This window comes from Narcine bancroftii, chromosome 3, assembly GCF_036971445.1.
Source record: "Narcine bancroftii isolate sNarBan1 chromosome 3, sNarBan1.hap1, whole genome shotgun sequence".
Taxonomy (NCBI): Eukaryota; Metazoa; Chordata; class Chondrichthyes; order Torpediniformes; family Narcinidae; genus Narcine; species Narcine bancroftii.
In genome coordinates, this window is record NC_091471.1 from 212,785,110 (window position 1) to 212,802,751 (window position 17,642).

General features: G+C 44.0%; 1 protein-coding gene across 5 annotated transcripts in view; it reads right to left on the minus strand.

The window, feature by feature from the left end:
* The window catches only part of LOC138758103 (transmembrane protein 144-like), a 94,691-nt gene that overhangs the window by 69,307 nt on the left and 7,742 nt on the right, over positions 1-17,642 (minus strand). For 3 of the 5 annotated variants that reach the window (XM_069926541.1, XM_069926540.1, XM_069926538.1), the window contains exons 2-3: positions 4,396-4,465; positions 1,698-1,944 (exon numbers count right to left, since the gene is read on the minus strand). In XM_069926541.1, the coding sequence (XP_069782642.1) occupies positions 1,698-1,780 (83 nt within the window). In that variant the 5' untranslated portion in view covers positions 1,781-1,944; positions 4,396-4,465. Of the gene's footprint in view, positions 1-1,697; positions 1,945-4,395; positions 4,466-17,642 lie in introns of those variants that run through there. The other 2 variants (XM_069926537.1, XM_069926539.1) reach the window with 2 other exon arrangements.

Genomic DNA, 17,642 nt, shown 5'->3' on the forward strand with positions numbered 1-17,642 from the left:
TTAATAATTTGCATGAACAAAGAGGGATGAAAGAGACTCTGCAGGTCAGGCAGAATCCATGGGGACATATGGTAAATCAAACCTCTGATATCAAGGTGTGTAAAGGGGGTAAAATGTAGGGGAAGTGGTTTTGTAGGGGGGGGGGATGGTTCATGCTGAGAACTGATAGAACAAAGTGCTATTCAGCAAGCTCCAAAATGTGGGCTTCTGCATCTCCCTCTGCAAATGGATCCTTGACTTCTTCATTGGGAGACCACAGTCAGTGCAAATCGGTAACAAAGTCTCCTCACTTTCAGTCAGCACAGGTGCACCCCAAGGATGCATGCTTAACCCACTGCTCCACTCACTCCACACCCATGACTGTAAAGGCCAGGCACGATTCAAATGCCGCCTACCAATTGGCCGATGGCTCCATGGTCATCAACAGAATTCCAGACAGCAATGACGAAGCGTACCGGAGGGAGATAGATCAGCTCGTTGAGTGGTGTCACAAGAACAGCCTTGCACTCAGTGTCAGCAAAACGGAGGAAGTGATTGTGAAGCAGGAAGGGGAAATCAGGAGAACACAAACCAGTCCACACTGAGGGATCAGCAGTGGAAAGGGTAAAGAACCAAACTTCTGGGTGTAAACATCTCTGAAGGTTTGACCTGGGGCCCTCATGTCGATTCAATCACAAATAAAGGTCGTTAGGATCACAGAAAGTGTAGTATTTCACCAAAGGTTTCTTCAGGTATGCTGTGGAGAGTATTCTAAATGGTTGCATCTGTATTGTACAGCAATGCTGCCACAAAGTAACAAATTTAGTGACACATGTTCATGATAACAAATTCTGATTGTAACGAGGTAGAGAAAGAGGTAGAGGAAGAGAAGTGAAAACCATAGACCATATAATACGACAGCAATGAAACAGGCCATTAGGCCACCAAGTCCTCATCAAACTATTTGTTTTGCCTGGTCCCATTGACCGGCACCTAGACTCTAGCCTTCCATACCCCTCCCATTCATGCACTTAAGCTTCTCAATGTGTTGAAATCAAACCCCTATCCACCACCTCTACTGGCAGCTTGTTCCACACCCTCCACCCTCTGAGTGAAGTATTTCCCCTTAATTTAAATTTAAATTTAGACTAACAGCACATTTACAAGCCCTCTGGCCCACGAGACTGTCGCCCAATTACACCCGATTGACCTACAACCCCTGTAGGTTTTGAATGGTGGGAGGAAAGAGGAGCACCCGAAGGAAACCCACACAGGAGGATATACAAACTCCTTATAGATCCCGATTTGAACCATGGTCTCTGGTGCTGTAATAGCATTGCTCTAACTGCTACTCTAACCATGCCGCTCCAATGTTCCCCTTGAATATTTTCACCTTTCACCCTTAACCCTTGTCTCACCCAACCTCAGTGGAAAAAGCCTGCATGCATTTACCCTATCTGTATCCCTCATTATCGAGGATGATGGAATTGGTTGGGTTCGAGAAAAGAGAGTGATGGAGTGGGTGGGAGAGGAGGTTAAAGACAAAATTGAGAACAGGAGCAGATAAAGAAGAAATGTAAACAGTATAACTGGATAACTGCCAAAGTTGGAAAAATCAATGTTCTTGCCAAGATCGTCCAGGAGAAATGTTCAAGTAACTAATATTCATCACTCTCTTTCTATGTTTGATTTCTATCTGGAGATTGCATTGAGCTTACTGTGGTTGAAGGTGCTTCCGAGGATTGGCAAACTGCTTGCCATGACATACACTGCCCCAACACAAATTGAAACGAGATAACATCTCAGGCTAAATATCATGCTGTTTGACAGAGAGCCACGGTGCTGCAGTGATTGGTCCGACAAAGGTTGAGTCTCGCAGCTTGACCAGGCATACCATTTTTTATTTCATAGATACTGATGGGAGTCTTCAGTCAGCATTTTACTTTGTTTTTTTTTCCAAATTACCTGCCAAAGAAATACCCATTAGATTTTAAATAATTTACTGTGAAAAAGAGGTGTTATTCATAAAGTGAAATTAAAGAAATTCCTGATCTCAAGCCTAAGACCAATGTAAACACAGTTCGGTCAAATCAAGACCATTTGCCTTTAAATTAGAAAAAAAATAAGAGGTTCATCCAAATATGGTTTGAGGAGATTCGGTATGTTGCCAAAGACTCTCAAAAATGTCTACAGATGTACCATGGAGAGCATTCTGACAGGTGACATCATTGCCTGGAGTGGTGGCACCCATGAACAGGACAGGAAAAGGCTACAGAGGGTTGGGAAACTGCTTGCCATGACATACACTGCCCCAACACAAATTGAAACGAGATAACATCATGGGCTTCTAAGAGGTGGTGTCTTGAGAAAGCAGCCTCTGTCCTCAAGGACCCTCACCACCCAGGCCATGCCTTCTTCACACTGTTACCATCGCGAAGGAGGGACAGGAGCCTGAAGACAAAACAGCTTCAAGGACAGCTTCTTCCCCTCTGCCATCAGATTTGAATGGACAATGAACCACAGACACTACCTGACTTTCTCCTATTTTATTGCACTATTCAATTATTTTTCAAATGCAATTTATAGCAATATTTTCGCTGTGATGCTGCCACAAAGCAACAAATTTCGTGACATGTTCATGACAATAAATTCTGATTCTAAATATGCGGATTGAAGTTGTAGCTGTTATTCATTTCTACTCCTAAAACCTGCAGACAGTTCAGTCAAATAAAATGAGACAAATCATTGCAGGAGAACGTTGGCCAGAAAGTATATAATTAAAAATAGAATTTTCCAAAATGAAGTAACCACTCCAGAGTTGTGTTGCATTACTCCAGAATCCCAGGCCTTGACACATTCCCATATACTACATCATCCACGATTAAGCCTTTGACCTATCTCTCTCACCTATGCACAAAATCCCTACAGCCTGTCTCACACCAGATAGTATACATGCCTTTGTGTGCTTTGCAACCATGCAATGGGCTTTCAATGGGCTGAAGCCAGCATGGTTTCTGAAGCACCATCAATCAGTCAGGAGACTATTGTGGAGAAACCAAAAGGCTTTAATTCACTTGAGAACATAGCATATCCCTACTGTTAGGTTGTCCTGCAGTGAGTTGCAGGGGGCTGTGGAGCAATCACCTTTTTACAGGAGCCTGTGGGGAGCGGCCACAGGTACAACCGGCCAATAATTATACATTACAGATGTTCACCACATTCTTCCTCGACAATGGTTTGGCTTTTTTTCAACTGAGGAGAATCGAATCTCAGGACCCTGCAGGGTGCATGAAAAAAAATGCAATGGGCCTGCCAGCCTGATTAAGGATGGCTGCCAGGGCGAAGTCTGATGCATCGTTTTCAACCTGAAAAGAGGTGGATTCATCCACAGCATGCATTGTGGCCTTAGCGATGTCAGACTTCATGTGATTGAAGGCTGCACAAGTCTCCTCCACCAGGGGGAAGGACGTAGCTTTGAAAAGGGGGTGGGCCTTGTCTGCATAAATGGGGACCCTCTCAGCATAAAGGAGAAAAACCCAAGGCATCTCTTCAGGCTGTGTGGGAGGGGAAGCTCCAAGAGTGGTCACATGCTGTCTGGGTCTGGGCCAATTATGCCATTCTCCTTGACACAACCAAGGATGGCCAGGCGAGTTGTGCGGAACACGCACTTGGCCTTGTTATACATCAAATTAAGGAGCTAGGCTGTCTTGAGAAATATCTGGAAATTGGCATCATGGTCCTGCAGGTCATGGCCACAGTTGGTGACATTATCGAGATACAGGAAAGTGGCCTGCAACTCGTACTGATCCACCATATGGTCCATCTCCCGCTGGAAGACCGAGACACCGTTCGTGATGTCAAAGGGGACCCACAGGAAGTGGTAGAGGTGGCCATCTGCATCAAAAGCCATATGCTGGCAGGTCCTCTGGGCAGATGGGTAACTGATGATATGCCAACTTTAGATCAATGGTCAAGAAGACCCAATACTGGGCAATTTGGTTGATCATGTCAGTGATTCATGGAAGGAGGTATGTGTCCATTTTGGTGTATCTATTGACAGTCTCACTGTAGTCAATAACCATTGTATTCTTTTCCCTGTTCTGCACTGCCACTACCTGTGCTCTCCAAGGGCTGTACCTGGCTTCAATAACCCCTTTCTTAAGTAAGCACTGTCCCCCCTCCCGGATAAGGCCCTGTCCCTGGCGCTGTACCATCTGCTTTTAGTGGCGATAGGTTTGCAGACAGGGGGGACTTTAAGTGTAGAGAGCCCACAAGTCAAGATTGGTGAAGATGGCATCCAAGACGGAGGCTCCCATGGATTGCACATGGCGCTGCTGACCCTGCATGATGGCGGTGTTGTGGAAGACGGCCTCCATGATCTGCATGCAGCGCTGCTAGGAAGGCGTTTGGACTTACCCACTTTGACGTAGTGGCCCTTCTTTCCACAACTGGAGCAGAGCAAATCCTTCACTGAGCAGCACTTCCTCTGATGGGAACAGCAAAAGAATGTAAACAACAAATTCACCTCTGAGGAAAACAGATCAATGTGAAAACAAATCAGGGTTATCTGAACCAATAATGAAGGAATTATTTTCACCAACAATAGATGAAGATGAAGTATCAGATGTTACAAATTCTGCTAGTGATTCTTCCTGTGTAATTGAATCTGAGGCAGGACTAAAGCAAAAGCCTGAGAACAAATCTCAAAGTAGCCACTGTCGCAACATGCTGCAAAACTGGCAAACGTAGGAAATTCCACTGATGAAATGAAGGAGCACGTAACGGACAATTTGGTGCAACTGCCTTCAGAGAACAAAATGTTGCAAAAGATCTTGGAAATGTTGGATAGTCATGAAAACAGCTTTTGACTTTGTACTTGGAAACAAAATTGGATTTTGAAAGGATGAGAATGAGTCCAGTGGTACTTCGGTTTCAAAAGTGACCAAGGGAAAAGTCCAGAGAGTGGTTGACAAGAGTGGAAAACTAGTTGTGGATAGAGTTCACGGGGCCAGAGAGATGAAGAAAGGAGTGAATGCTGAAGAGACAAATGCGATTAATGAGAAAAGGGATTTAGCCTTACCAAGATGCAAAAGGAGAATCATCTTTTGAAAGAGAACAAGTCATTGGGTTAATAACACCGGACTGCTAACTATAGAAAACAATCAAGAATATCACTTGAAGGTCCAGCTAATAATGATGCAGAAAGGAAGAGAAATTGCATTCCAGCAATGTAACAAACAAAATGAAGAAATTCAGACACTTTGAGTTTACTGTAGCAGGACTGAAAGCAGAAATACCAATCTATCACATCATATGCGTGTGGCAGGCTTCACCAAAGGAAAACACAGACACAATACTGTTTGGGGGAACACAGCTTTATTCCTCTCACATAAATATCTAGTTGGCTGCTAGCTGTGCTCACAGTGGTGAGAGAGAGAGAGAGAGAGAGAGCGAGAGAGAGAGAGAGAGAGAGAGAGAGGGAGAGGGAGAGAGAGAGAGAGAGAGAGAAGAGAGAGAGACAGAGAGAGAGAGAGAGAGAGAGAGAAACTCTCCGAGCTACCGCTATCCAACAGACATTTAAATTTCAACCGCATGGAGAGCGTAGCCTCTGACAAATTGGGTGGACTCGCCTGATTGATCCTGAGGGAAGCCAGTGTGCATTCCTCAGTCTCCTCTGGGTCTCCGTAGTAGTGGTGCTCCTCCTCTGGATCCTGGGTCCAAGATTGCCACTCCTTCTGGGCGCACATGGCATTCCTTCCTAGCTGACCTGGGGAAGAAGTAGAACTATCCCACTGACAATGGGTCTTGGCGGTCACCCATGTCCTCCTTTAGACCCGAGCATAATGGTCTCATTTTCTACATTTCAAGCAGTCCACGTCTGTTGCCGGGCAGCGTGCCCAGGGGGGGTGAGCGTTTTAGCCACAGAACCGGCATCTATGGGTTGCATCCAGTTGAGCATCTGTTGCTGTAGCCGTTGTCGTCTCCACATTATTGGCCCGATCTTGGCATCGTGTCAGCGAGTCTAGCAGGGTAGGAGTGGGGGGCTTGGTGCTGTGGTCAGGCAGGTATTCCCCAAGGTTATTTCTAGCTGTCTCCATCGCCTCTGCTACCCTCACAGCCTCTTCCAGGGACACCATGCTTTGTTCTAACAGCTGCTGGTGGATTTTGTTTGACCAGACCCCCGTCACCAGCGTGTCCCTCATCAGGTCCTGTGCTATTTGTTGTGGGGTTCTAGTGCGGAAGCTGCATACCCGTGCTAGGGCTCTTACTGAGAGCATGAAATCCCAGATGGACTCCCCGGTTGGTGTTTTCTGGTCAGGAGATGGTGCCTCGCGTGTACTTCGCCTCCCCCTTGGAAATAGTGGGACTGGAGCATGTCCATAGCCTCCCTGTATGAGGCGCAGTCCTGGACTATCACATACGGGAGGTCTCCCAGCTGGGCCATTAGCAGCATGAAAAGGTCTTCCGGGTGCGCAGTCAGCATCATCACGTGAGCATAGTTCAGGAAACAATGGAGCTGAAGTGCGTACGTGCACCAGGGACCCGGAGGTCTAGTTCCAGGCATTCTGGCCGGAGCATTGTTGAGAGGTGCTGCAGTTGATTCATTTCTAGGCACCCCGATTGCGCTGGGGCTGAGGACTGTTTCCTCCACTGATGGACGTGGGGCTCCTCAGGGACCAGCGTTACCTGGTACACGTCTGCTGAGGGTCCGGCATCCTCAATCTCATTCCCATGTCCGAGTCAGTCTCTACCAGGTTGGGGGGTGGGGGGCGGGGCTCGCACACATCTCAGCCATGAAGGATTCGTCCCCCTCCTCGATCTCCTCCTCATGCTTGGGTGGGATCACCCAGGTCGGGGGCGATTTTTGCCTGCTGGCCATATTTATGTGAGTGGAATAAATTGTGGCAGGTTGTGCCAAGGAAAAACACAGACACAATACTGTTTGGGGGAACACAGCTTTATTCCACTCACATAAATATCTAGTTGGCTGCTAACCATGCTTACAGTGATCCCAGAGAGAGAGAGGGACCACACAGTCAGGATCTCAGCTTTATATCATGGGCTCTCTGGGCTCAACTGGTGGTCGGATTTCATTAGGCCGAGTACCATGTCTCTAGGCCATCTGTTGGCCAAGTGTATCATCATAATGTGCACATTTAAAACGAGGTTCTACAGCCAGCATCGGCAGTTGGAAACCAGAAAGAGGGTAAGTTAGGGGTCGACAATTTCTGTTGACTGCTTTCAGAATCATTAAGTATAATTTGAACATCATTTAGGCCTCGTTAACTTTTATATTAATGTTTTGTAGTTAAGAATCTAGTACATAGAATAAGGTGATAACAAGTTTTGCGTGTTAACAATAAATAATTTAAATACAAATGAATTTGTACTAAAAATGATTAAAATACAAACAAACCCCTATTTTAGCCTCCAAATAACTGTATAAGCAATTGGAAGGAAGTGGCTATAATGTACAATCCTAAGATTTCTTTTCCTGAAGGCCAGGCAGAATTTCTACTTATCAGTAACTGTAAATTGTACTGAATAATAAAGATATTTATACTAAAGAGAGAAATGTAAATAAATTGACTGTGCAATACAGAGAAAAATATTCAATAATAAATAATATGCAGATTAGAAGTCCTTAAATGAGCCTCCGATTGAGTTTGTCAAGGATCCTTGATGATTGCTGCTGCTCGCCGACACCAGCGTTCTCTGTGTCCACTGCCTTTTGCAAGGCTTTCTGCTCAGAGGTACTGGTGCCCACATACCAGGCCATGATGCAGCTGGTCAGCACACTCTCTGTTGTACATCTGTCGAACTTTGCCAAGAATTCCAATACCATACCAAGACAAACTCCAGAGGAAGTAAAGGTGCTGACATGCTTTCTTCACAATGAAATTAAGTCCAGGAAAGGTCATCCAAGATAGTGACTCCCAGGAATTTAAGTTTTCTCACCCTCTCCCCCAGTCATCACTGGATTATACACCTCTGTTTTCCCTTCCAAAAAGCCATAATCAAATCCTTGGTTTTAGGGGCAATGAGTGAGATGTTGTGGTTAGTATTTCATCAGCCACATTTTCAATCTTCCTCCTCCATGCTGACTCCACCCCTTTCTATTTTTTCCACTGCTGTGGTGTTGTCAGTGAATTTGTAGATGGAGTTATTGTTGTACTGAACCACACAGTCAGAGGTGTAAGGAGAGCAGAGCAGGGGGCTTAAGATTTCAGATATACTGTCAGAATACATACTTGACATCACATGTGACCCTGAATTTCTTTTTTTTCTGCATGTAAGACAGAATTACCACTTATTTGTAGCAAAGAAACCTGTCCACAGCGTATACATGTAAACAAATAAAGAACTGTAAACAGATAATGAATGCAAACAAATTGACTGTGCAATACAGAGAGAATTAAAGAAACAATAAAGTAGGAGTAAAGTAAGAGTCCTTAAATGAGCCCCTGATTGAGTTTGTTGTTGAGGAGTCTGATGGTGGAGGGGTAGCAGCTGTTCCTGAACCTGGTGGGGCCTGTCTTGTAGCACCTGCACCTCTTTCCTGATGGCACCAATGAGAACAGAGCATTTGCTGGGTATTGAGGGTCTTTGATTATTGCTGCTGCTCTCTGATGGCAGCATTCCCTATAGATGTTCTTGATGGTGGGAGGGTTTTACCTGTGATGGATGTCCTGGGCTGTGTCCAATACCTTTTGGAAGCCTTTATGCTCAGGGGTATTGGGGTCCCCACACCAGACTCTGATGCAGCTGGATAGCACACTATCCACCACACTAGAAATTTGCCAGGGTCCGCAAACTCCCGAGGAAGTAGAGGCACTGACATGCTTTCTTCAAGATGCCATTCGTGTGTTGGGTCCAGGAAAGATCTTCAGAGATAGTGACTCCCAAGACCCTAAATTTGCTCACCCTCTCCACCTCTGATCCCCCAATGATCACTGGATTGTACACCTCTGGCTTTCCCTTCCTGAAGTCAACATTCAGCTCCTTAGTTTTGGTGACATTGAGTGCAAGGTTGTTCAGCCAAGTTTTTAATCTCCCTCCTGTATGCTGAAACATCGCCTTTCTTTATACAATTCACTACTGTGGTGGCATCAGCAAATTTGTAGGTGGTGGTCTGTAGGTGAGGAAATCCAGGATCCAATTACACAGTGGGGTGTTGAGACCCAGGTCTTGGAGCTTGCTGATCAGTTTTGAGGGGATGATGGTGTTAAATGCCAAACAGTATTTGATACAGAGTATCTTGATGCATGCATCTTTGCAGTCCAGCTGTTCCAGGGCATCCGCCATAGATCTGTTGCTGCAGTAGGGAAAATGGAAAATGTCATCACTCAGACAGGAGCTGATATGCTTCAACATCACCCTCTCAAAACACTTCATCACTGTGGACACGAGTGCCACTGGTCAGAATTCATTTAGGCAGACCACCATGGGTACTGGTACAAATGAAAGCTTTTTGAAACAGGTGGGTACCATGCTCTGCTGGAGTGAAATGCTGAAGATATCTGTAAATACATTAGCAAGTTGGTTGGCACAGGTTTTCAGTACTCGACCTAGTTCTCTGACCAGTTTTGGATGCATTCCTTGGATTCCCTCTCCTGAAGGCAGCATGCAGGTCATCTTCGGATACTGATAATGGCATTGCAATATATTTTTCCTTCATTTGTAGATTTTACAACTTTCCACCTCAGACAGGTTATTTAATTTTAAATCACTTTTATTTCAATACGCTTTCACTGGTTAAAGAAACTGCCAGATAAAAAATACTTTCGAGCCTCATGCTCACCTCCATGGCTTTGCATTGACGAGGTACTGCCTTTAAGGAAGTGATGAGGGGAGGGCAGTGGATATTATTGGCGTGGACATTCATAAAGCATTTGACAATATTCCACTTGGTCGGCTGGTCCAGGATATTAAGTCACATGGGATACATGTGTCATAGAAGCTGGATTCGGAGAGATGGTAAAAGGGTTTTTTTTAACTGGCGGGCCATGACCAGTGGTGTTCTGCAAATATTGGTGTTGGGATCTTGGCTGTTTGTTTTATGTGTCAGTGATTTGGATGAACATGCAGGTATTCTGCTTAGTAAGTTTGTGGATGACACAAACATTTGTGGAGTTGTGGATACCAAGGGAGGTTGCCAAATAATACATCAGGATATCGATCAGTCGGAAATTTGGCTATGAAATAGCAGGTAGATTTTAATCCAGACAAGTATGAGATGTTGCAGTTCGGGAGGTCAAATGTAAGAGGAAAATATATGATATATGGCAGGACCATTAGGAGCACTGATTTACAGAGGGATCTTGGGATAGAGGTCCATAGCTCCGTGAGAGTGGAGACACAAGTGGATGGGGGTTGATAAAGAGTTCCGTATTGCATGCTTGCTTTTAATGGCTTGGGAAGTGAATAGAAGTTGGGAAGTCATGTTGCAACTGCTTAAAACTTGGAGTATTGTGTGCCGTTCAGCAGGAAGGAGAAGGAAAAGAGAGTCGCTTCAAAGACACTAAGTACCTGTAGATTCACCTCCAGCAATCCCGCTGCCTCTGCAGCTGCACAGCTTCAATCCTTCGGCACCCAAGCTCCAGGTTCAAACCTCTGATACGATCAGGAAGCCTTCAGCATCTGAGACCCTTCGGGAGTCCTTCTTGCTTCAGTGGTCATCGTTCTGTAGGTTTGTTTCCTTATCTTTCTCCTTCTCAATGGGGAATGTTCTCCCTGTTTCTGATGCCCTGCGCAGGTCTGCTGCTTCCTCCAGAGCCGACAATCCCCCTCAGGGTACACTGCCCAGTATAAGCACCATTATCATGAGTGTAGATGCTGTGGTTGCAGGATTTTAAAAAAAATCTTTGCTCCTTTAACAAGCCATTTAAAGCCATCTCATTGAGACTGGGCAGTTGGATCCTGTGGAACAACGCTGTGTCTATGTTCCCCATTCTCCCTGGTCCCCACCAGTGGCCGCGCTGCCATTACACTACAGGAAGATTGTGGAGGATTTGGAGAGATGCAGAAGAGGTTCACTGGAATGATGCCTAGTTTTAACTATCTTTGTTAGAAGTAGAGTTTAAGCAAATTGGATAGTGTTTTCTGGCACATTGGAGGCAGACAGTAAAAAAATTCAAAAAAGTACAGAAAAGTTAGACAGTTGAGAGTCTTTTTTCCAAGATGAAAGTTTCAAGTACTAGAGAGCAGTGGTTTAAGGAGAGAGTAGTTGGAATTAAAGGAGATTTTAAAGACGTGCTTTAGACCAATGGTTCTCAACCTTCTTCTTTCCATTCACATACCACTAAGTAATCCCTGTGCCACCGGTCCTCTGTGATTAGTAAGGGTGTATGAGTGGGAAGGGAAGGTTGAGAATCATTGCTCGAGACCCAATTGTTACTGAAATGTTTTGCTTGAGAAAAATGATCAATGGCCAATTTCCTTTGGAGTTATGAAACCGTGCACATAATGAATCAGTTAGACACGAGTAAAACAGTGGTTTTCAAAGTTTTTCTTTCCACTCACGTACCACCTTAAGCAATCCCTTACTAATCACAGAGCACTGATGGCTAAGGGAATACTTTAAAGGGGTATGTATGTGAGTGGAAAGAAAAAGGTTGAGAACTATTGCCTTAGACAAATAATGGTAGGTAACTGAACATCTTGCCAGAAGAGGTGGTAGAAGCAGATTTGATCATAAAAGAAAGCACAAAATCAGCAGATGTTGAAATCTTCAGCAAATAACAAGAATCTGGAGAGGACAATAGCAATGTTAAGGAGGAATTCAGACCGCTATGTGATAAAGCAGGGAATAGAGTGATGGGCGCCATGTCCAGGCAGATGGGATTAGTTTAGATTGGCATCATACTTGGGCAGATATATTTTTAGACAGAGAGCACAGTAACTGGCCATTTCAGCCCATGAGTCCGTGCCGCCCAATTGCACCAATTCACCTACGACTCCTAGGGATTCCAACAGTAGGAAGAAACCAGAGTCCATGGGGAAAACCCACACAAACATGGGGAGAATGTACAAACTCCTTACAGATGGTGCAGGATTCGAACCCATCCCGATCTCTGGTGCTGTAATGGTGTTGCGCTAACTGCTACGCCAACTGTGCCACCCTATGCTGGGTTGAAGGTCCTGGTTCCATGTTGCCCTGTTCCATGCTGCACACTCGATGCACAGCAGTTTCTAGATGAATGTCACCTTCTCTGTTAGATTCAATATAGTGAACAATGACTGCATGAAAACACAGAAATGCTGGAGGAACTCAGCAGGTCTCGCTGCGTCCATAAGAGGTAAAGCTATATAACCGACGTTCTGGGCCTGAGCCCTTCTTTAAAGTATGAGTGAAAAGCAGGCAGATACCTGAATTACAATGTTGGGGAGCAGGGAAGGAAGGACAGGGGGAGGAGCAAGGTCAACAAGCAAAAGGTGATAATTGGACATGGACAGGAGAGGAAAGGGGAGAATTGATCAGGGGAGGGGGTGGCTCTGTTAAATCAGAGCATGGGCCAGGGTTGGCATCAGAACAAATCTAATATGGGGACATTAGGGTAATTGCAGGGGTGAGGAGGCATGATCTTTTTTTATTTTATTTTTAAATATTTTATTTAAAATTTTAAATCACATCGAAAAGTACATATATATATAAAAGTATTGATATCAAATTACATGTGAATATTTTCAACCCTCTCTCCCTCCCAACTTCCCTCCCTAACCCTCCCCCGTTCTAATCTAATAATTATAAAGATAAAGGATAGATGAAAAAGAATATAAATGTAGATAATATAGGAGAATGTTAATCTAAAAATATATATCTAAATATAAATTGATTTGAATTGTGAATTACAGGTTCACCACTCTGACCAGATATTGAGAGATCTTTAAATTTTTAAACCAACACTTTTTGTATACAGGCTCCATATTTTCAAAAAGAAATCATACTTAATGCATAAATTATAAGTAATTTTTTCAAGTGGAATACATGAACAGAGTTCTGTGTGACATCTCTCTAACCTTAAATCTACATTAGATGTCCATGTAATAGCAATACATTTATTTGAAAGAATGATGAACCATTATTCTAAGATCTCTCTGTTCCTCTGCATTCCTCAATGCCATCCCCTTCACTGCATATGTCCAGTTTTGATTATTCCTCCCAAAATGAAGCACTTCACACTTATCGATATTAAACTCCATCTGCCACCTTTCAGCCCACTCTTCTAAGCAGTCCAAATCCTTCTGCTGTCTCTGAAAACCATCTTCATTATCCACAACTCCCCCTATATTTGTATCGTCTGCATGTTTACTAACCCAATTTACCATTCCATCATCCAAATCATTAATGTAAATAACCATCAACAAGAAATCCAACACCAATCCCTGAGGCACACCACTCATCACTGGCCTCCATCCTGACAGTTATCCATCATGACTCTCTGACATCTAACTTCTAGCCACCGTTGAACCCATCTGACTACCTCAATATTAATACCTAGCGGCTAAACTTTCCTTACCAACCTTCTATGTGAAACCTTATAGAAGGCCTTACTGAAATCCATATAGACTACATCTACTGCTCTACCCTCATCAACCAGTTACCAAACTTTAAAAATTATTATAGAGCAGCACAATTAAGGTATTTACCAGATTTTTATCAGACAAGGGAAAAACCAGAATGGACTAAGATAGAGCTAGATAAAATAGGGTACCGGAACATATACTTTATAAGTGGGATGAAAAGCTGATGCAATATAAAAGCTCACCAGTACTGAAACATTTACTCAATATATGGAAGAAGATTCACTTAGATAGGAAAAAAACAAATTACCAAATACCAAAATTAGTATTGACGCAAAATCAGCTAATCCCTTTGACAATAGATAACCTTTCCTTTAGAGAATAGGAGAGAAAAGGAATTAAAAGAATAGAAAATTGTTTTTTGGGAAATAATTTATTAACATTTGAACAAATGAAGTACAACTATGGAATAACTCATGGTACAATGTTTGCATACCATCTATACGTTCTCGGTGGGATATCTTCCAGCTCTATTGCTAATAACAGGGGTGAGTGATCCGATAACAATCTAGCTTTATATTCCGTTTTTCTAACTCTCCCTATGATGTGGGTTGACAACAGGAACAGGTCTATCCTTGAGTATGTTTCATGTCTACCTGAATAATATGAGTATTCCTTCTCCTTTGGGTGTTGTCTCCTCCATATATCCAAAAGTTGCATTTCCTGCATCGATTTAATCATAAATTTGGTTATTTTGTTCTTTCTGCTAGTCTTTTGTCCAGTTTTATCCATCTTTGAGTCCAAATTAAGGTTAGTCCCCTTCTATCAGTATATTCCCCTGCATATCTGCAATCTTCAAAAAGATATCTTGCATAAATTTTTGATCCTCTTCATTAGGTGCATATACATTGAGCAAATTCCAAAATTCTGAATATATCTGATACTTTATCATTACATACCTCCCTGCTGGATCTATTATTTCCTCCTCTATTTTGATTGGTACATTTTTATTGATTAATATAGCTACTCCTCTGGCTTTTGAATTATATGATGCTGCTGTTACGTGCCCTACCCCGTCTCTCCTTAATTTCTTGTGTTCCACTTCAGTTAGATGTGTTTCCTGCACGAATGCTGTATCAATTTTTTCTTTCTTCAGTAAATTTAACAGCCTCTTCCTTTTGATTTGGTTATGTATTCCATTAATATTTATAGTCATATAGTTCAACATGGCCATTTCATACTTTGTTTACCTCTCCTTTCCGCTTCCTCATCACAATCTTTCCTCCTTATCCATTTCTGTTTTCTTTTTTTGAACGCACTGTAAGATAACACATAAAATATTTCCACTATTCCCACATCTAAAATTCCCTTAACCCCAAATGTCCCCCCTCTCTGAGTTGCCCCTTGTCCCTTGCCGGGCAACCACAACTCCCCTCTCCATTTGGATTGCGAACCCGTTCGCAAGCGTCAACTGATTTTGCAGTGACTGTTATTCTCTCCTACCCAACCCCCTCCAGAAAAGACTTTTATCTTCACATATAACAAAGCTCAACCTCTTTTTTCCCCCCTTACTTCCTTTCTTCCCTTTTCTTTCTCTTCTTTAGTTCTTACTTATACATTATTTTTATTTCTTTATATGTAGTTTGTCGTCATTCTTCGTTCTTGTTACATCTCTTCATCTCTCCTTCTGTCCTGCAGGCATTCTGCAAATTCTCGTGCTTCCTCGGATCTGAGAACAATCTATTTTGCTCCCCCGGGATAAATATTTTAAGCACAGCTGGATATCTTAACATAAATTTTTAACCTTTTTTCCATAGGATCGATTTTGCTGTATTAAACTCCTTCCTCTTCTTTAAGAGTTCAAAACTTATGTCTGGGTAATAAAATATGTTTTGACCCTTGTATTCCAATGGTTTATTGTCTTCTCTAATTTTATTCCTTGCTTGCTCCAGTATATTTTCTCTTGTTGTGTATCTCAGAAATTTTACTAAAACGGATCTTGGTTTTTGTTGTGACTGTGGTTTTGGGGCTAGTTTTCTGTGTGCCCTTTCTATTTCCATTCCTTCCTGCATTTCTGTCATTCCCAGGACCTTTAGGATCCATCAGAAATAATTTCTATGTTAATGATCGTCTCACTTCAGTGGTTTCAGAAAAAGCAGCAATAAATCTTTATCACGAGTTAAATGAGATCTGTAATAAAGGAGGTTTCTTCCTTACAAAATGGATTAGCAACAGTCGAGATGTGTTGGCTGTTATTCCTGAGACAGAAAAAGCAAAGGAGATAAAACACCTTGACTTGGATTGTGATGGTCTTTCTACCTGTCAAAAGAATTCAAGGAGTGCAGTGGTGTGTTCAATCTGATGATTTCAAATTCAAAATTGTTTTGAGAGGACGGCCTTTCACAAGAAGAGGTATTCTTTCAATCATAAGCTCAATATATGATCCTTTGGGAATATTGGCACCAGTAGTAGTAATAGGCAAGAAAATTCTGCAAGAATTCTGCAGAAGAACATTTGGATGGGATGAAACTATATTAGATTCCATTGCACAAGTTTGGATGAATTGGATTGAAAGTCTTGAAATGTTAGAACGTTTTGAAGTCAACTGATGTTTTAAGTCAACAGACTTTGGAGTGGCCACATTTGCTCAGTTGCACCATTTTGCTGCTACATGTGAAGGTGGTTTTGGTCCTTATGGTGTGCTGAGCAGCACCCAAGTGCCGTAATAGAGTGGTCCTGGGCAGCAAAGGTGATGGAAAGATTCGTGGAATAGATTTTTAATTTTAGCATCTGGGACACGTTTGGGTACACGAACCTCTCAGTACTACCACTATCGAACAGGCATTTACCTTCCCATTGACAGCAATGTCCATTATTGAGCACCCGATTCCATGGGGAATGTCCCTTTTTAAGGTGGTGGACGCTAGGACCATCTTGGGGTCTGAGTCACTGTTCCCCGATGGATGTGGTGAGTAGCGGCCGTCGGCTTCCTCCCAAGGCATGGAATGAGTGGGGTGGGCGATTGGATATGCACCCATGTTGACCACGTTGTCCCATTGATGTGGTGAGTGCGTTGCGGCAGTCGGGGGCCAGCTGGCCCAAGATGGCAGCACCCAGTAGACGCATGTGGCACCAGTGCAGTCAGAGATGACGTCATCCAAGCGGGTGGAAGTGACATCTTCGATGCAGGTGAAAGTTGTCCGGAGGAAGATGGCAGCACCCGGGGTGAGCACACTGCAGTGGCGCCAGTGAGTGGTTGGGCCGGAAGTGATGTCGACGGTGAGGGCAGAAGTGGCAGGGGATGTAATGGCATTGCCTGGTGCTTGCACATTGCGGTGTTCGGAAGGGCTCCCAGCTGGACGCGGAGGGCCGCAGCACTCCCAACGGGCCTGGAAAGGCACACGTTGGCAGTGGCCTTTCGTCCCGCATCGGGAGCAATGCGAATTCCTCACTGGGCAGCCTTTATGGGATTGCCTGTCTGACCCACAATGGGACCCACAGTACTTACAGGGGTGATCTGGACCAGTGGCTGTGACCGTCTCCTCTATGTAGGGCCCTTTGGCGATGGAGGTCGTTTGTATCTGCCAGTCAGGAGGCTGGGGGAGTCGGGCATCGAAGACTTCTGCATGATGAGCTGCAGCCTCCAGGGAGTGGAATACCTCCATTGTCCTGGTAAGTGAGGCAATGTTTTTCTCCAGCAGCTTTTGTCAGACGTTCCTCAAGTACAGCCCTCGCACGCACGTGTCCCAGATCAATTTCTCCTCTTCCCCTTTGGTCATCCTGGTCTCAGCCAGGCACAGGTGGGCTAACTCATGCAGGGCCCCTAGATAGGCATCTGCCATCTCACCTGGCTGCTGATACCTGATGCTGAGCAGGTACCAGGCGTAGACCACGTTTGTCGGGGGCTTGCGTAATGCTCTCCAGGATGGCCATCGCAGGTTCGTAGTCTGTGCAGTCCTTGATGGCCTGGAAAGCTCCTGGGCCCAGCTTGGTGTGGAGCACAATGAGCCGTTTCTGGTTGGTGTTGATTACCTCAGCCTGTGTTAGACTGATCGCCTCAATCCGGATCTCGAAGCGTGCCTGGGCATCCATGTGTTGGGGGTCAATCTCCAGGCTCCCGATCATTAGAAACTTCTCCA